We start from the raw sequence: 21117 nt of genomic DNA on the forward strand, positions 1-21117 counted from the left end.
CCTGACCCTCCCGCTGCTCCCCTCAGCAGTGTACTTCGTCGATCTGCCTGTTCTGCTCCCCACTCTGTCTCTGGTGAAGCCTCTCGCCGCCCCTGAACCTCTGACCTGTACCCCACTTCTGTATGTGCAAATAAATAAATCTTTAAAAAAAAAAAAAAACAACCCAGCAACTCACCAACTGCTCACATTGCTTATATGCCGGTGAAAATCTTGATTACTGAACACAAAAAAATTTATTTCAGTAACCTTAGAATAAAAGCTCGTTATCAGTGTTTAAACATTCTAAAACTGAAGGTGACGAGACAAATTTATTTAATATTACTTAAATGGCTATAGATGCTTAACTTTACAGGAAATTTAATAGGCTAGCAACGAATACCGTCTTATACTGATACTTGATTTTTTTTTTCTATCCTGCCTCCTTGCTGTACACTTTAAACTAGTGATTTTGCTCAGGTTTTTTCACTTTAGTGAGAAAATTACATTACTTTTGCAAGTAACTTCGGGAACTCTGATGTGAACTGGTAAAATAAAAACCTGAACTTAACATAATTGAGTGTTATGTGAGTAGATTTTGCACTTGAGTTATCAGCTACATTAACTTATTTTTAAAAATGCAGCCGTCGACCTCTGCACAATTAAAAACACTTGTGATTCAGTCCAGCCACGTTGGTATATAGATCTCTACCTGGTAACTACTGGCGCATTACCGGAAGTCGTCGCCAGGGGGCGGGAGCCCGCAGCGGCTGCGTCAATAACAGGCGCCCGGGAACACTCTGTTCCTGCCTCTCGCTCACCTCAGCTTCCGCCGGAAGTAGCCAGTCAGTTGTTGTCCTCAGGTGTTGGAGTTTGTTATAAGTGGTGGGTTCTCTGTGGACGGTTGGGAAAAGACTTGGTGTGAGGAACTGGGAAGGGACTTCCAGGTTAAAGCCCGGCGACAAGATGGACGTTCTGAAATCAGAGATCCTCCGGAAGCGGCAGCTGGTGGAGGATAGGAATCTGTTGGTGGTGAGGATCTTTGGGTCGTGGGGCGTTTGGGTTTAGGGCGTGGGGGAGGAGGTCTAGAAGTGAAGGAAATTATTCTGAAAGGGTTTGGGGCGGAGTTGAGGCTTGGTGCGAGCTCCACCACTACCCTGGAGCGGCTCCCTCTGTAACCACCCCCTGGACACCCCATTCAGGAGCCTTAGGGATGAAAGAGTGGAAATTGCAGGAAAAGCCAGTATTTTGACAATACCTCTGACCCCAGCTGACCCTTATTCTCCTCGCAGATTCCCTGATTGCTGCTTATACCCACTCCCAGCTGTTGGTATTTTTCGGACTTCATTTTCTGTGGTCGGTCGTTCTGTCGTTTTGCTAAGAGTAAGTGCCCAGCTGAAATTAGCATCGGCAGACGTAGGATCATTCTTTTCAAATCTTTGATTCCTTCCATTAGTAAAATCCAGTTTTTTATTATATTCAGCCCCTTTCCCCAACACGTAAAAATTTATTGCTCAAGTTTTCACTCATGAGGAGGCTTAGACTGTTTTGGAGAGATACGCACTAAAAGAGAAAGAATTGGGTGATTGAAAAGCGCCCTCAAGTTGACTCATAGGTCAGTTAGAAAGCATTGATTCACTTAGAATGCTGGCATACTTCATTACATGGTATTTGAAAATTCACATTTAATACTGCTAATCTCATGAGAAACCTCTTTAATTTTTTTGGGAAAGTAAGCTCATCATGGAAGATCTAAGTTGACCACAATTTAAAATTTCACTTGAAAACTGGAATTTGATCATAGGCAACAGAAAGCAGTTGTATTCCTGAAGTGGCAAGCTCGCTTTATTCAGTTCTGGTAAGCTGTCTGCCAAATACTAAGTTTGAATAACTATGGTGTATCAGGTATTCTTTCCTAAAATGAAAAGAGTTATTCCGTGAAAAAACAGCCGGTTTACTTTGCAACACAGTCACAGAAATAACTTTTCCTTCAGACAGGCTTCATATTTTGCTGTAAATGAGAATTGCTTCATGTGTTCTGTTTTTTCACGTACACTCTTAAAAAGATGTAAAGAATCAAGACTTACTGAAGTTAATTTTACTACATCAAGATTAAATGAAACTACCCCTGCTTCAACACCCCTCCCCACTCCTTCTGTAAAGTGAAGAGTTTAGTGACAGCTGATAATGTTTAGTGCGACTGCTTTGCTCAGGTTTCAGGAGATATCGTTGCGTTTCACCTTAAGTGAAATTGTCACTTAATGAACAGAATGAACCGGCAAATAATACCTTAGTATTGAAAGTAGTTCAACTCCATGGGCTCTCAGCAGGTCCCCAAAGAGTCTGTGAACCACACTTGGAGAATATCTGATTTAGATTTTTGGACATGGTGTATAAATCATGTATGTGATTAGTTGGGATTGTTCATAATCATTGGAGCTAATTATTATTCATTAGGTAAGGTGGGGACAGCTTGTCTATATTTCTAACAATATTTTTATTTCCACCTCAGGAATCTGAGTATTTTGGGAGTATTTGAAGACACTAACTTAGATGTTAGAACACAGACTTGATGTTAGGAAGGGCAGGGTGTTGAAATGATTCTGATTTAGAAAGGAATTCTAAATGCTTTAGAGAGAAAAGTCTTGTGAAACTCAGCTCACTTGCAAGGGGAAGATTTGCAGCATGTACAGTTGCACAATCAACACAGTTGCACAATCAACTTATTTTTGGTCATTTCTAGTGGCATCCCAATTTTTATTGTGAGTCTCTGATAGTTGAAATAATAAATACTTAGCTCATGAGTGCTCCTTTGGTAAATCAAAGAACTACTAAAATTGCTGCCTATTCTCCTAAAATGCTCTGCCTGGTGTAACTACTCTGAAGTTAATTAGTATCTGCATTGCCTCAATATCAGTGTGTTGGGAGATCACTGGGGAATCCTTACTTGATGCAAAGTCCCAGTTGTGTGGTAAACCAGACTGCTGGAGGAACACAACAGGTGTAATCAGCAGTTTTATGAGTTGTCCTTTTTGAGGATGGGCTTTGTGTAGAATTTTAGCTTTGCTTTTTCCCTCAATATTTATGATTTCCTTTATGCAAATACTAAACCACAGAAGATTGAAAAAAATTCTTGATGTTTTTCTTCAAGGAGTATGCATTTAATTTCACAGAGAATATAAAAGCCACAGCCAGTATATTCTGTGCCTTTCCCCCTGTTAAAGTGGATCAAGTATCAGTCATGGCTTAGGTCACACCCCTCAGTGGCATATGGGAGCCCAACTTACCTTTGCTACCACCATCAGAAGCCTTAGTATTACTTATCCCCTTTCTCCTTGTATCTTCAGTTTCTCTACCGACTTAGCACTGAACCATATAGATGAGCATACAAAGAGGCAGCTTTGTTTTGTTTTTAAGCAACTGCCCCTTTTCTGTATGGCCAGATTTCTTAAATTTTGATTCCCACTCATTCCCTGATGTGTTTGTGCCCCCTCAGTTATTCTGAATGTTCTAATCAGGGATGACAGTTACCTCCATGTTTTCATAACTAACAGCAGCAGCATTTGACACTCTTGACCCATTCTCTTTTTTCACTCTTTTGTTGGCATCTCTTACCCCACAACTTTCGGGTTTTCATTTTTACTGCTTAGGCTGCTTATGCTTAGTTTTCCCTAACAGGCTGCTGCTGCCTTTTTTTTTTTTTTTTTTTTGTTGTTGTTGTTACAGCTTATTCCTTTCAGTGTTGATTTTCCTTGAAATTCACACCTAGGCCACTCTTCCTTTCAGTATTCTGCATTTTAATATTCATGTCTGGATTTCAGTTATCATTTTTTCCCTTCTAAAAAAGGGGAAACAAAAGAAATCTCCCCCTCTCCCCCCGGCCAAAATCCGCTATAACCCTCTCTACACTTAAGCCCACCTCACTCCTGCTTCTCCACTGGAACATCATTTTTGTCTTCATTGTACATTATTTTGTTTCATCTGCTTATCTTCCTGGTGTCCTTAATAAGCCACATATAGGTGAAATGCAGTAGTTGCCTTTATGATTTATTTTGTTTCACATAATTCCTTTAAATGTCTCCCGTTTTACTGCATGTGGTGAAATTTAATTTTTCTTATAACTAAGTAGTATTACATCATATGTATGTATATATTTTATATATATCTTTATATTTATATATATATCTTCTTGCTATATAGTGTGTGTGTATACCTTTATATATTTATCAGTGTGCACCTTAGATTGTTTCCATAACTTAGCTGTTGTATTAGGATGGAGTCTTAAATGGAGTCTTGGGATGCACTTAAGAATATCTATCTTTGAAGTTTTATTTAAAATATTAGTATGTATATATATATGCATATATACATGTCCCTTCTCCCCCCCTCCCCGGTTATATGAAAAATCTGACTCAAATCAAGAACTGCTAATTTTTTTTCATGCTGTTAAAAAAATCTTCATGTCCCTTACTCCCCAGTACTCATTTGTTCTAGCTCTACTGAATGGCTTCCATTTTTTTTCAGTTTGTTAAATTTGTTTTCTTACACTTGTTCATCCCATTACTTGAAACAGTCTTCTAATAATCCTTGCCAATGCTTCTTTTTAATATTCATTGAGGAACCTTTGAAAGTTTTTCAACAAAAATGTGTGGTCAAATACTCCAACATCCCGTATATGGAAGCTAAACAAACCAAACACATAATAGCAGTGCATAATGTATAGTTACTAGAGGCTGGGAGTGAGAGAATGGAAAAAATGTTGTTTCAGGTATGTACTTGTAAATACAAGAATATGTGCTTCTAACTAGTAGATATATAAGTTCTGGAGACATTGTAAATAGTGAAGTGATTATGTAATAAACATTAAATTTGCTAAGAGAGACTAGATCTTATTCTCAAATCTAGAAGAAATGGTAAATATTTTGAGTTAAAGGTTTTAACGAATATTGCAGTGGCAGTATATACCACTGCCACACACTATCTTGATTGCTGTAGCATTGTGGTGAATCTTCAGGTTGGATAATAAGTCGCGTACTGTAGGGTGAATGAAGTGTGCTCAGGCTTTGCGCTCTTGGCCTTTGTGGCTATCACCTGGCTTGGGAGCATGGACTCAGGGCACCCCTGCCTGACTGTGGACACCTGGAGTATGGTGTGAGGGTGCATGAATGGGCACACCTGAGCCAGGATGCTGAGCTTGCAAAGGCTGTGGGGAATGGCAGGAAGTACAGAGGAAACCACAAGAGGACACCAGAGAGAGCCAGTAGAAAGAGTCGACATTTCCCTGGGCACTCGGAGGCCTGCCATCCTCACAGGCCCCTGCATCTGGTGCCTCACTGTAAGTAGAGTAGAAAGATCATTAAATGCTTGAAAAGGCCACTGAGGGCTCCTGGATTCTCTTTACCTGTCTGCAGGAATCACCTGCCCTGTGCCTTGTTAGCACTGTAAGTACTGATTTTCTTTAAAAATTTTCCCCTCCTAATTCTTCTGACTCTTGCTGGTGGCATTTAATTTTAAAGTAGCTTTGAAGGTAAAAGTGACACAGTAAGCCACACAAAGAAAGTAACAATTTGAGTTTTGGTAAATTTATATACCTCTGAAACTACCACAGTGAAGAGAAGGAACAGGTTCATCTCTCCTCAATTTCCTTTTGCCCCTTTGTATTTCCACCTTCCTCCAGGCACCTGCAACCAGCCCCACCCCATCCACAGGCAGCCAGTGATTTTTTGTTACTTTAGTTTGTATTTTCTAGAATCTTATCTAAATGGAACCTTTCAATATGTTCTAGGCTGTTTACCTTCTTTCATTTAGCTAATTTTTATTTTCATTTGTGTACTTCTTTGTATCAATGCTTCATTATTGTGCTACTGAGTTTTCTACCATTGTATGAGTATACCGTAAGTTATTTGTGACCTGTTGGCAGGCATTTGAGTTGTTTCGCTCTTTTGGCTGTTTTCGGTGAAGATGATGTGCATATCCATGCACAGATTTTTGTGTATTTCTGTGCATGGATATGTAGGCAGGTAGGAGTAGAATGGTTGGATCATATAGTGGGTGTACATTTCTTTAAGTTTATACATGTCTTTAAGTTTATGTAAAGTTAGTGTTCTTGTGTACATTTTAGTATATTTAATACAAAAAATAGAATTCAGGTGTGTAAGGTAGATTTTCATGTAGTTTTCTACTGTTAACGACGTTATTGAAAAGAATATATTGCCTAGGTACTGGATTCATTGACACTTGACAGTCTTTCACTCTGTAAAGCATAATGTCACTTTAGACTGCATTTGTGCTCCTTACTATTTGCCTTATTAATCACACTCTTTGAGGTTTACTTTGATTCTTTAGCAAAGTGACCCTGCCACATGGTTTGTGATTTCACACGTTTTGCTTTGCCTGTGTAGGCTGTATATTTGTTAGTTTTTCAGTGTCTTTTGTAGAGCTCTTAACGGATGTTTGTATCCTATTTATATAAGCACTAAAAACCCTAACGTGACTGATGGAATGATGATTCTGAATTAATGTTAACAGTCATGGTTGCATGTTGTTTTTAATTTTCATTTTCATTTGTTAATATGGGTAGGCACTTCAGATGATGTGGTTGAAAGGTTTGTACACTTTGAATCACAGTTTTATAATCCAGAAAGTATAGGCTTGGACTGAATTCAATAATGATATTTCTAAAGCAGCATGTAGGAATTAGATTATATCTTTGAAAGGAGAAACAATTTTAATGTTTAGCATTTTCAATTTGTTTTGAAATCTGTCAGGATGAAAGGCCTAGTGGAAATATTAGGTATCCAATATTAGGAAAGAATCCAAGGAAATTGTCAGTTCATATGCTGTCTTAAAATATGGAGCCACTTAACATATGAACTTCTGTGTTTTTAGGTCCTTTAAGTCAAAGGACCTGTCATAAATGTATCCATAGCACTTTGTATTTCAAAATGTATTTTTAGTGTGCTTCATAAAATGTTTTGCAATTAGAAATTACCGCTGTAGTTGCTTCTCTTACTACAAACTTTTGTCTCTAAGCAGAGTATATACAAAGAGTGACATTTGAAGCATAGTAGGAAATCTTTTTGTGTCCTCCTATATGACTTGTGGGAAAGAAGCCAATGTGGTTTTCTCCTTTTTCATAATACAAACAGTACCACACTAAATCTACCCTTGCACTTCTTCATTTATTAAAATATAAAAACAACTTTTAAAAATTTTAACAGAAATTGGAAGAAATCCTGAAGTTGAAATAATAAAAGGAGGACCTACAGTAAGCAAAGTGGAAGATACTGAAAAGTAAAATAAATAATTAGGGAGAATAATACATTATTTGAATACATAATATCTAAGTGAACTACAAAAAATGCAAAAATAAAAAAACCTGAACACATCAGTTAGTGGAGATGAATTAAGAAAATTACTTGACAATCCACAGAAGAAAGTGATTAAATAAGGGAGAACTAGCAGTTGAATTGAAGACTGCACAAGATGACTGAGTTTGCAAATAAAACTGGAGGGGGGGCTTGCAAATAAAATAGGGAGTGAGGAAATGGAGAAAGATAAACCTTTTAGTGGAGTTCTGCTGTAAATGGTGCTTAGCATGTCATCCTTGCCATAGTGAGGAACTTTTCCTTTACAGTTAGGAATCTTAAACGTATTTAAGTAATGATTATTGAGAAGATGCTGAAGGGAGAATAGATGTTTATGGGAAATTGCTGAGGAATTGAGATCTGGAGTAAGCTGGAATGAAGTGTTGATGCAGGTCCAGGTAAGGGTTGGTATTAGGCGAAATTTGAGTGCTCTTCCCCCCCCCCCCCATAGAGTGGCTTAGTCATTTGCTGAAAATGAAGGATATGAAGGGATTGTCAATATAGAGAGAAAACTGAATAGATAAATATACCAGGATCAGTGAGCAGCACTAATATTCCAACTTTGCTTAGCATACTAGGTGAGAACATGGAGAATAGATTCTTCTAGGACAGTGGTTCTTATTGGTCTAGGACTCCTTTTATTAATTATTAGTGGTTCCAAAGGCATTTATGTTGGAATATATTGTTGATAGTTACTAAGACCTTAAAACTTGGAAATTAAAAAATACCTAGATTCCATGTTTATATTATATGGTAATTAAATCTACATATGTTATAAATATGTACTTGTGAAAAGTGATTATAGTTTCAAATAGAAAGGAGATTTAGCAAGACTATTTTATGTTTTTACAGATTCTTTTAATCTCTGACATACCAGAACATAGTGGTCTTCTCCTATATTTCCATTCATAGACTGTTTTTGTTCAAGTCTATGAAGACATTTCATACTTAAACAGTTAACTGGAAAAGGGAATATTTTGATCACTTTTTTAGATAATTGTGTATATTCTTTGATAACTATGCACAAGTGATAACTGTCTTAAAGATTACTTAGTTGGATTTGGATTCTGACCAACATCATTGAACTTCATGCATCTTAATATCCATCGATCTGTACTGCTCACAATTTTTTTGCCTCTTCATGATTTTGTAACATGGTTTTTGAATTATGCACACCTTCTAAATGTTGGTATGTTTCAGTTGACAATATAAAAAAATCATTAATATAACCCCAGATTTCATCAAAATGTGTATCGGGAAACTGTCAAGTTCACAGTGGTGGATACAAGCTTTTCATCATTTTAGTTTTTCATTGAAAATTGTAATTTTACTATACTCAACAAATACTGTCATTGTTTTTCTTTAAGTGTCAAATTTGCATTGCTCAGTTTTGAGAAAATGTCAGCCAAATATGCAGGTCAAAATTACCAAAAAGATGCACAAGTGCTTTTCTTTTAGAAACTATCTTCATTATGTAGCATAAGTGCTTTATGTTTCATTTTATTGCATCATGCCAAATATTCAAAGGCAGTGTATGCAAGGGTTGAGATTTGGTAAAATTATACTTTACTGAGATGTTCTTAAGAGAAACTGGCCTGTTTTATTTTCCTGCAAGTGCATGCTAGTAAGACATACAGTGACTGCTGGTACATAGATAAGTTATGTAATCTTTATTTATGCTAAGGTTCCAGCAGTTTTCTCCACCATTGCTTTGTGCTATCAGTGCGCATGAGGGCACAGTAGGTAAAAAAGGGTTACGTAATGTCTTAGTATTCTTGTGAAAATCTGAACCTTTAGGAACCTCTAAGTAAGACTCCAACGGGCCTGTGAACCATATTTTGAGAGTTGATGTTCTAGGCTTAAAGTTCTAGTAGGTGTATTCCATGAAATTGAGACACAGTAATAAAAGCTGTGCATGGTGTATGATAGAAAATCAGTAAATGTTTATTGAGTTAATGAACTTAAAAGCGTTTATTCAAGATAAAGCAAAAATTGTTAGTGTTTAAGAACAAAATAGTAGTTACCAGAAGGAAGGGGGCACTTGAGTGTTTAAATCCATTAAAGGGGGTCAATTGGATGATGGATAGAAACTAGACTTTTGGTGTGGAATATAATATATTACGTATAGGTGTTGATTTATAAGATTGTACATCTGAAACTTATGAACCTATTTACTTCATTAAAAATAAAAAACTTTTAACCTGAAATAAAATACGAAGTTGTTTAGCATAAAAGTTTTAAACCTACACACAACTAGAATTGCATAATAAACTCGTCTACCCTTTCCCAGACATATGTAACTCTAAAAAATAAGTACACATTCTTATATAAACAAAGTATGACCACATCCATACATACACATACAAAATTGAAATTCTGATGGTCTTTAATACCATCAAATACGCCTTTCACATTCACTGTCCCTAATTGAATTAAAATACATACCTATATGATTTTACAGTTGGTTTGTTCAGATCAAATCCACACAAGGTCATTGCAGTTGTTTATTATGAATCTTGGTTTCTTTTGATCAGAAACATTTTCATTCTCTCAACTTTCCCTATTTTTATACTTTTAACTTGTTGAGAAACTGGAGCTAGCTTAGTTAATATCCCAGTGTTTAACTGCTTTCCAGTGGTATCACTTAGTTAATCTCTACATTTTGTAGCATGTCTGTACATTTCTAGTAAACTAGAAGTTAGACTTCAATGTTTTATTAGAATTAGATTTAGTTTTTTAACTAGAATACTTTATAGGTGGTGCTGTGTACTTCCTCTGTGTATCCCATAGGAAATGCAGTGTTTTCCTGATGCCAAGCTTAATCAGTGGTTTCAAGTGTTTTCATAGCCTCATCTTTTCATTGTTCACAATCAGCCTTTCTGGTAATATTCTTAACAGTAATTGGTGATCATTGAGTGAATGAGCTTTGGTGTTAGAGGGTGCTAAATACATGTGTAGAGGTATTATTGAGGTGCTATTATTGTTACTACTAATTAAGTAGGGCACTGTCTGTTTGAGCAAAGTCATCAATGGAATAAGCTGCATAGAGTAACAAGCCTCCAATTACAGACTGCAGATTTAACATTGAACATACTTTTATGAATAATGTGGAATGAACTAACATTTTCCCCACTGCAGTACATTTAGTGCTTGTCTGTTAATACCAAATCATGTTAAAACAAATAACTCTTAAGTCATCTTTTTAATAAAGACTCTACAAAACCATTTAGATTGTCTAGATTATTTTAAGAGCTGATTTAATACAAATACAGTGAATTGATTCCAGATGACAAAAAGGAATTTGGAATACCCTTGGAGCCTGCTTGGTAAAAGGAATTAAGATGTGAGCTATAGATACCATAATTTTGTTGATTTTTTTTTTCCTGTTAGGAAAAAATAGTTAAAACATTTCCATTTTATGTGGTTCATTGTGAGCCATTTGTAGAATTTATCTTTGAACTCAAAACACTGGGGAAAGTAAATCAAATCAGTGGAGCATTTGGAAAACATTGTTGCTTTCTTCTCTTTGTTGTTAGATATGCCTGTTAAAATATTTCAAGAAAAAAATGTCAGTATTTGTCACATATCAGTACCCACATCAGGAGTGGAAGAGGGTGATGTGTTCAGGAAATCAATGTAATTTCTACAGAACCAAAAAAAGAGTACCAAATTCTTGAAAAAACAAGTGTCTTCAGGTTTCTGAAGGCAACTTCTTGACCATAGATCAAGACATTTTTACCAAGGACATGTTATTAACTTCTTTCTTTCTTCAATAGGAAAATAAAAAGTATTTCAAACGTAGTGAACTTGCAAAAAAAGAAGAGGAAGCTTATTTTGAAAGATGTGGCTATAAGGTATGAAAGTCTGCTTTTATGTTAAACTGTATATTTCTGAGTTGAAATTTATACATCTGCTGTTAAAGTGACAAAATCATTGATCTCTGTTCAATTTATCAATGTTATATATTAGCCTATAAATGAGAAGCCATCTGGAGAGGTATGAGTTTTTGGTTCTGTTTTTCTTTTTTTAAATCTTGAATTCAGGAAAATACGTGCATGACTTTTGGCTTGGAATGGTTTGGCTTCTTGTGGACAGCATGAAGTGGCTTGAAATCAAGGCTTGGATTTTTTTTTTTTAATTAAATCCTGAACCGATACTGTCTCATTTTCATTACCATCACCACTCTTCTCTCCACCTCTCCCAATAAAAGTCTATTTTTAAAGAGTTCAAAAATATTTTATTCCTCAAGCAATAGTGGTATTAGCAGTGGCTATTTTCCCTGCTTTCTCTCGAATATCTTAAGCCATTGACTTTATGTTTACATTGTCAATAATTCCATTTGGCCCTAAGTACTTCTGCCTGGAATTAGTGCCATGTAACATTTATATGCTTTTGTTTAATAAGGTATCACATTTCAAACACTGCTTAGTCTATTGGATATAAAATGTAAACTTGAAATTTTTTTTTTAGCAACAAATGAGTTGTCTGGAAGAGTTTGTGTGTTTTAAAAGCATGACTGAAATTATCTTTGAGATTATTATTTATTTGAATAGTGTATTGGGATTTTATTGGGAGGAGTTAAAGGTTATGAGGCAAAGTTGCATTAAGCTTAGTTTGAAAGAAGACAATATCTAATTACTTTTAAAACCAAAGTTCAGAGATTCTGTTGAAATATATTTGTCAAATCATAAATTTGAAGTGAACTTTTTGCTTGTGAAATGTCAATATAATACTTGTGCATGTAATGGGGAAAGTTCTGGAAATTAATTTATCTGGCATAGCATTTCTAGAAGAAAGCATGAGGAATGCAAATGGTATGTATATGCATTTGGTTTTATTTGTCGTGTTGGGAGAAAGTATTAAAAATGTAGTTTTGTTTCTAGTGACTTTCTAAAATATAAACATTCATATTTTAATGTTTCCAATAGATAATGTTGATTTTATTTTAGTTTAGGAAATCAAAGTAATTTTTATGTAAATATTATTGAAATAGGTATTTAGAAATAATTCTCATCTTTTACTTGCCAACATTGACTTAACTAAAACTTGATTTGGAATGAGACTCAACTTAACCATGGGTTTATTTTGCTGACTTGTTCCTTTCCTAGATCCCTAAATTTGAACCCTTTCAACTTTTTGATATGCTAAGAAAATAATTTAAAACGATGGTAGGAAAATAATTTAAAACAGTGACAATTTTGCTTTGTGTAGATTGCCTCAGTGATAAAGTAGTATTCTTTTCTATAAAGGAAAGCACTGAGGCAGAGTAATTGCTGTAAAGATATTGCTGTTAATACTGAGTTTAGTTGACAGACTGTATTAGAGCTCTTTTCCTTACAGCTATTACTGCCATTCTATAATAGAAATGCTTTTATCCTGAGAATTTTGGAGCTGTACCTGTTTTTATGCTTAAAATGAAAGCATAGATTTTTCTCCTCAAAAATCTTTTGGGTAGTAGTGAAAATACAGCATATATTACCTATATTCTGTCATAGAAATTCGTTATCCCCCCCTTTTTTTTAAGGCTCAGTGTTGATTTGATTTATGAGAAATATGAAAGTTTAGTTTTCTACCTCAGCTTTCTGTTAGCTCCATTTAGGTTGATGATTGTAACCTTGAATCATGAACTATGGAATCATAAATTATATTTAAGCCATAAATTTTTCAAGTGAATGTTAATCTCTTTCCTACTCCTGATCTGCTTTTATCTATGTACATTTTTCTTGTTTTACTGCTTTTAGCATTTTAGATTTGTGTATGGTCAGATGGGAAACCATGTTTCAATATCTTTTACAGACCATACAAGTGAGATTATACATTGCTGAACTCAGTTTTCCTAAATTGTGAATTGGGCAGCAGACTCAAGAAAGTATATGAAGAGATTTTTTTACTGAGGGTTCTTACAAACAAGAATGTTTTTGTGTTGTGAACAGAGAGGTGCTATATTTCATTATTCTCCCACAAGGTTCAGAACTCAGTGTGAGGGCAAGTTCTGTAGCATATTGGGAATTTTTCTTCATGTCCAACAGTGATTTCTGAGCATTTCATGTAGTATCTTTCAAAAAGTAAGGTATGAAAAAGCCTGAGCTTGAGCCTTCACAGGTTTCTATTGGAAAGCAATTTTATCTTTATTCTTCATTATAAACCCAGAGCAAGGATCAAATAACCCTGTAAAATGGTTTTCTCAAAAAAGAAAAAGTGAATTGTTTTTAAGTGAAAGTAACATTCTTTAAAGTCCAGGGAGAAAATGAGTCTCAAAGTTTCAACCCTTTTAAGTTTTTGATTTTAGAAATCAAATCATTATACTTAAGTCACTCTTCTGTAGCAAGAATGCTCTCTCCTATGTGCATGCTTTCTACCTGTGGTGGTGTCCCCGATATGGATATGTTTCATAAACTCTTAAAAGCATGTACATTTATTATCAGATCTTTCCTTAGAGACACATTTGGAAGGCCTTCAATATTAAAACATTTAACTTCCAAGAATAGCTAATGTCACAGAAGGATAAATATTAACAATATTTTATTTTAAATGTGAATTTTACTTCTTTTGGCTATTATAGATACAGCCAAAAGAAGAGGACCAAAAACCATTAACTTCATCAAATCCAGTGTTGGAACTTGAACTTGCAGAGGAAAAATTACCCATGACTCTTTCCAGGCAAGAGGTAAGTTTATGTGAGTATATGTTTCATGAAGAGAAGTTTTTATACAACATTTGCATTATCTTCACTTCTTTCCAATAAGTCATATGACATTATTTCTCACATAGGATGACCTAATGAATTAAAAATACTGTGTAACTAGCCTATTTTCTTCGTGAGTTTCCAAACCTCTTCTTTCCTTGATATTATCATCTTACACTTGGAAAAAAATTCATTTACACTTAAAAATTAAACATTGTTTTAAAGAAGTATATATTCTAAATAATTATAAAGCTATTTTAAATAATATACTTTTTTCTTTTAAGTCTCCACTTTTTTTTCTTTTAAAGATTTATTTATTCATACAGAACTGGAGTACAGGTCAGAGTTGCAGGGACAGTGAGAGGAGTGGGGAGCAGAACAGGCACATTGGTGAAGCACACTGCTGAGGGGAGCAGCAGGCAAGACGGGAGATGTCTACCACGCCATGTGGATCACCTCCAGTGCCAGGATCGAACTCACACTGAGGTGGCTGCAGCTCTAGCTTGCAGGTGCTGAGTTCTAACCCTTTGCGCCACCAGAGAGGCCTTAAATAACATACTTTTACAGGTTACTTTTGCTAACCAGTATATTTTTCTAGGTCAAAAAATAGACATACATATAGTTTGTTACAACTAGTTTTCCATAATATTTTGAAAACCAGTTATTAATGGTCACTTGCTTCAGCATTTCCCTGCAATACGATACTAAGATGAATTTCCTTATACAGATGTCATTGCCATTCCTAGTAACATTATGATTGTTACTTTTGGACACTTTTAAGAAGCATAATTTCTGGACTCTGTATTAAATACTTTGAACTTTTCTAAGACTTTAGATGTACTCTTACCAGAGGACTCTTGGTTACAGTTTATATGTTTTCCTGTATATCAACTGCTATTTTCCTTAAAAAAAGAAAAAGGGCTTCCTTATCCCTCCATGGCCTGGTTTCACAGCCTGGAAGTACCACTTTTTTCTGTCTCTTTTCCTTAATAAACTTTTCTTCAATAAATAAATAAATTAATTAATTAATAATTAAGTTATTCATGTGACATAAAGAATTCAAACTTAAAACAGATGGGTATAAAACAAAATAGACTTTGACCAAAAGGAAACTTTCAGAGGAAAGGATGAATGACTTTAGAAACTGTCATGTGAAAATTAAAGGATTCAAGATTAAGCCTAGAGAGAAGAGTATTGGAGACATGTTAAATTCATTGACAATAGCTCTAATTTTGAGAAAGAATTCATATTTTCTATGGTTTCATAAAACAGAACTGAGGAAGTTTGAGGGAGGTAGAAATTTTACTTTATTTCAAGAAACAAAGTATCTGTCTCAAGATGGGATGGACTGTTTCTTAAGTAAATGTGATCACTGTTATTTATCACACATTGAGCTGACAAGGATGTTTTGGAGAAAGCACTAATTCATCTTTAATTTTCTGTTTGAACATCAGGCTTCAATTAATCCAGTGAGAGCCCTACCAGTGGCTTCTATTTCTAGGTGTGTTCTATTTACGGTACCACTTAAACTTTCTTAGTAGTTTTTTAATATGGATATTGATCTTAAGTTCAATTTACATTTCTCTTTTTGATGAAATACAACTTTTTACGGAATAAAAAAATGCATTTGCTGTATAATAACTGCAAAGCAAATACCAATCTAACCATCAAGCAAGTTAAGAAAATAGTGTTATTAGCACCTCAGAAACTCTGTATATGCCCATCCCTAATCATAACTCATTCTTTTGAGTGGCAAATTTTGATTTTTTTTGTAGTATTGCACTGCTGATTTTTGATTATGGCCAAAGAGTTATTGGAAATCTACCTCCAGATTTCTTTTTTCTTCTCTATAAATATTATTGCCTCCTCCTTTCTTCATTATTTTCTTATGGATCTTGCTGCATCGGCTGGTCCTTTCTTGAAACAGTCAGCAAAGGACCTAAAACCTTTCAAATATTTAAATTGTGATGACTTGGTATATCTGTCCATGGAAAATTAAAGAAAAAGTAAACACAACTTTTTCTCCATGCATATTTAAAACTAAATTTTCACTACTTAAAATTGGAATTACTGTTATCTTTTCATGATTTTTTTTTTTTTTAAATAGGTTATCAGAAGATTGAGAGAAAGAGGAGAACCAATTAGATTATTTGGGGAAACTGATTATGATGCTTTTCAACGGTTAAGAAAAATAGAAATCCTCACACCAGAAGTTAATAAGGTAAGAAGTCAGAAATCTTAGGAGAGCATTTGTATTGCATAAACTAGAATAGTATGGCATTTGACAGCATTTGACTAGGTGCATTATTATAGTCACAATGGAAAAATAAAGTAGCCAGATTGCTGCTGCTGAATGTGTCTTTGTTAATTAAAAAAGGGAAACAACATAAATCTTGAGCATAAAATTCCATACATTTTGACAAATAACCACAACCATGTCATCATTATCCTTATGAACATTTTTGTTCTCTAGGAAAGTTCTGTAATGCCCCACTTTGCCAGTGCTCATATTTTTCCTCCTCCCACTTCTGAACAACCACCTTTTTGAATTTTGTCACCATAGATTAATTTTGCTTGTTTTAGTATTTCATATAGATGGAATAATAATATATGTGTTAGACTTTTGTGTGTCTTCTTTTGTTCAACATACACTTTTTAGATTTATGTTATTGCAGATAATCAGTAGTTCTTTCCTGATGCCAGTGATAATTTTGTGGCTGCATCTAAATTTGGTTTTGAACTTTGGACTGTTTAACTGCTTTAAACTTTCTTAATATAGATAATTTTTGAAACTGTTAGTTCTCTTGGATAAATATATTATATATCTTTTAGGTAAATTCCTAAAAGTGGATTTGCTGAATAGTGTGAATAAATGTATGCTTGTCTATAAGAAACATCAATTCTTTTCAAATGTCACCAGCATTTGTTACTGTTAATCTTTACAATTTTAACCATTCTCTTTTATGCATAGTAATATCTTATTATGGTTCTATTCACATTTCCTTGATAATTGAAGACTGAGCATCTTTTAACAGACATGGCGGCCATATATTTCTCTGTATGTTTTAATTGGATTATTTTGTCTTTATTTCTAAATTGTAGGAATTCTTTACATATTATGGGTACAAGTCCTTTGTCAGGTATACAGATATGTATTTTGTGGCTATTTTCTCCCATTGTATGGCTTGCCTATTAGTGGTGTCCTTTGAAGAACAGAAACTTTAAATTTTGATGAAATCCAGTTTATCAGCTTGTTCTTTTATGGTTATTGCTTTTTGTGTTCTGCTTAAGAAAGCTTTGTCTATCCCATAGTCTTAAAGCAATATTATTCTGTATATACTCTAAACCCTAATGGTTTTTTGGAAAAGAAAATTGGCAGTGTTCTCAAATACAGGACATTTCACAAAACAGGACTTTGCCACAATGAAATTAGAGAAATAGATAAGTATCTAAAACTGTCATACACAGACTATGTAATGACTTCTTTAGTGTGAGTTCTCCCCCAGCTGTTCTCAGTTCATCCTGGTACTAATGAGTAGAAAAGTATTGCTATAGTCATGAAAACACTGAATTCCCAAGCAAGATGGGATTTTATTTTATTTTATTTTATTATTATTTTTTTTTAAGATTTATTTATTTATTTGTGCATACAGAACTGGGGTACAGGCCAGAGGCTCAGGGGCGGTGAGAGGCTTCACCAGAGACAGAGTGGGAGCAGAACAGGCAGATTGACAAAGTACACTGCTGAGGGAAGCAGTGGGCGGGTCAGGAGAGGTCTGGCTCGCCATGTGGTCTCCTCCTGGGCAGGCGGCAGGCGGGAATCGAACTCATGCGGAAGTGGCTTCAGATTCTCAGTGCTGTGCTTTAATCTGCTGCGCCACCAGGGAGGGCCGGGATTTTATTTTTAATCTAGTGTAATTCCATTCTCATGTGATAATAGTACAAAAAGGCCCAGTGAAGTTAAGTGATTGTGTAAGATGCCCCAATGACATTTGAGCCAGAAATGTAGCTAACTCTCTGGGTCTCATTTCACTGCCCTTTGAATTCTACCTTGTTTTTCTCTGTCACCTATTCCTCTTTAGTTCAGGATAGACAACTGAAACCTGTGATCCCTCTCCTCCACCAAGGGTCATTTAAGCAAAATGAGCAGAAGAGCATAGAGGCAAATTACTCTCTACTGGAACAATTTTATTCCTTTTTTTTTTTCAGTTGAGATATAATTGACGTATGACATATTCGTCTCAGGTATACAACATAATCTGATGTGTATATAGTAAGATGATCACCACAGTAACTTTTGTGAATATCTGGCACCACACATAGTTGTTTTATGTTGAGGTTTTTTTTTAAATATTTTTTTTTAATTGAGATAATAATTAGTTTACAACATTGTATATAGGGTTGCCCCTTCAGGTGATCATACCCACCATCAGGATATCATAGTCCAGTTCTGTAGTGCTACTTCCCTCTGGTCTTTCCTCTTCTGGTAGCTTCAGTTCTGTAGTCACTTTCTGGGGTTCTTTTTTACTGATTTAGCTTTATCTGGTCGTCCTTTGTTTTGTTTCTCTGTATCCCACATGTAAGTGACACCATTCTGTAGTTTTTTTCTTTCTGACTTGTTTTATTTAGCATAATCCCCTCCAGTTCCATCCATGTTGTCAAAGAGCAAGAGTATTTCTTTCAATAGCAGAGTTGTATTCCATTGTGTATGTATACCACATCTTCCTTTTCTAGTAATCGGTCTTTGGACCGATTGCAAGTAATGACTTGCAAATAATGCTTCAGTGAACATAGAAGTGTATATATTCCTTAAGATTAGTGTTTTTGAATTCTTTGGGTTGATACCTAAAAGTGGAATTGTTGAATTATATGGTAGATCCATTTTTAATATTATGAGAAACCTCTATATTGTTTTTTGTAAGGGATGGACCAGTCTACAGATCCCACATTGTAGCTGATTTTCTTTTCTCCACACCCTCTCCAACATTTGTTTCAGGTCTTTTTGATGTGGGTAGTTCTCACAGGTGTGAGGTGGTATCCATTGTGGTTTTGATTTGCCTTTCAATGATAAGTGATGGTGAACATTTTTTGTGGTTTTGATTTGCCTTTCAGTGATAAGCGATGGTGAACATTTTTTCATGTGCCTGTTGATCATCTCTATGTCTTTTTTGGAGAAGTGCCTATTTTTTTAGACCAGCTTTTGATTGGGTCATTTGTTTTCTTTTTGTTGAATTATGTTTTTTTTTTGTAGATCTTGAGTATCAGTCCCTTCCCAGATGTATAGTATGCACATATTTTCTCCTATTCTACAGGTGTCTTTTAGCTTAGTGATAGTTTTTTTTGCTGTCTGTATGTTTTTTAGTTTGGTATAGTTCCAGTTGTTCATATTCTTTTAGTTTTTGCTGTTGGAAATAAATACACAAAGATATCATGGACGCTTATGTCCTGGAGTATTTTGCTTATGTTTTCTTATATGTATTATATAATTTTAGGTCTTACATCAAAAACTTCTGTTCACGTCAGTTTTTGTGTATATTGTATGTGGCCATCCAGTTTTCCCAAGACCGTTTATTAAAGAGACTGTCTTTTTTCCAGTGTATACTTTTGGTGCCTTTGCTGTAGAATAAAGTATATATAAACATAGGTTTATTTTTGAGCTCTAAAATTGATTCCATTGGTCTGTTTCTTTTTGATCCAATACCATTCTGTTTTGATTACTGTAGCTTTGTTAGACAATTTGAAGTCTGATAGTGGGATAGTACCACTCTTCCTTTTTTTTTTGGTCAGGATTTTTTATTTAGGGTCTTTTCTGGCTCCACATAAATTCAGTAGTTTTTTTTTTTCTTTTTCTTTTTTGAGAACGCCATTCAAATTTTGGGATTGAATCAGTTTACTGCTTTGGATAAGATGGCTATTTTAAAAATGTTACTTTAATTGTGCCAGTCCATGAGCAGAAATATCTGTCTGCTTTTTCTTAAAGATTTATTATTTATACATGCAGAGCTGGGGTACAGACCAGAGGTACAGGGGTATTCATCAGGAGGATTCAGGATTCACCAGAGACAGTGAGTAGCAGAACAGGCCTACTGATGAAGTACACTGCTGAGGGGAGCAGCAGGCGGGTCAGGAGAGGTCTGCTGCGCCATGTGGGTCACCTCTGGGGCTGGGATCTAACTCATGCTGAAGTGGCTTTAGCTTCTTAGTGCTGTGCTTTAAGCCGCTATGCCACCAGGGAGGGCCTGTGTCTTCTACTTTTAACAGTGCCTTACAATTTTCACTTTTTGGTCCTTTACTTCTTTTTATGTTTACTTCTAGGTATTTGATTTTATTTGATGCAATTGTAAATGGAATATTTTTTTTCCTGTTTAGGTTTGTTTGCAAATAGGAACACAACTAATTTTTGTATAGATTTTATAACCTGACATTCTGTAAACTGATTTATTGTTTTTATTAGGTTAGTATTATAGCATTTGCTATGTATATTATGTCATCTGTTAATAATTTCAATTGCTTTTATATTTTTGTTTTGCCTAATTGCTCTTGCTTAGTCTTTGAATACTATGTTGAAGAGTAGTGATGAAGGTGGGCTTCCTTTTCTGACACAAGATCCTAGTATAAAGCTTTCAGTTTTCACCATTGGGAGTGATGGTAGTTATGGGTTTGTTATAAGTGGCTTTTATTATGTTGAGGTATGTTCCATCTGTTCCTTTTTTTCAAGCAGAAGACGGCATACGAGATGTCGAGCAGTGACTGGAGTTCAGACGTGTGCTCTTCCGTTCATGATTCTGTTTATTTGTGTTATACACTTTTTTTCCATTTTTTTTTTTTTTTTTTGGGTGAGTCTTTCATAAATAGGTGTTGAATCTTATCAAATGCTTCCTAGCATTATTGATATGGTCATCTATTTTTATTTTTTGTTGATGTGGTTGATTGAATTTTGGATGTTGAACCATTGTTGTATCTGAAATAAATTCTGCTTTGTCATGTTATATTAGCCTTTTAATGAATTGTTGAATTTGGTTTGCTAAGATTTTGTTCAGGATTTTTTTTTATAAGTTTATTTTTACATCATTTTGTACATTTTTTTTT

General features: G+C 34.8%; 1 protein-coding gene across 2 annotated transcripts in view; it reads left to right on the forward strand.

The window, feature by feature from the left end:
* Positions 1-829: 829 nt before the first annotated feature.
* Positions 830-21117, forward strand: part of PRPF18 (pre-mRNA processing factor 18) — a 46776-nt gene continuing 26488 nt past the window's right edge. The window contains exons 1-5 of one of the 2 annotated variants that reach the window (XM_012731404.1): positions 830-1008; positions 11120-11197; positions 11313-11339; positions 13906-14010; positions 16136-16249. In XM_012731404.1, the coding sequence (XP_012586858.1) occupies positions 943-1008; positions 11120-11197; positions 11313-11339; positions 13906-14010; positions 16136-16249 (390 nt within the window). In that variant the 5' untranslated portion in view covers positions 830-942. The remainder of the gene's footprint in view (positions 1009-11119; positions 11198-11312; positions 11340-13905; positions 14011-16135; positions 16250-21117) is intronic. The other variant, XM_004691255.2, reaches the window with a different exon arrangement.

The sequence above is a fragment of the Condylura cristata genome, unplaced genomic scaffold (assembly GCF_000260355.1).
Source record: "Condylura cristata isolate star-nosed mole 26May11 unplaced genomic scaffold, ConCri1.0 scaffold00030, whole genome shotgun sequence".
Classification (NCBI taxonomy): domain Eukaryota; kingdom Metazoa; phylum Chordata; class Mammalia; order Eulipotyphla; family Talpidae; genus Condylura; species Condylura cristata.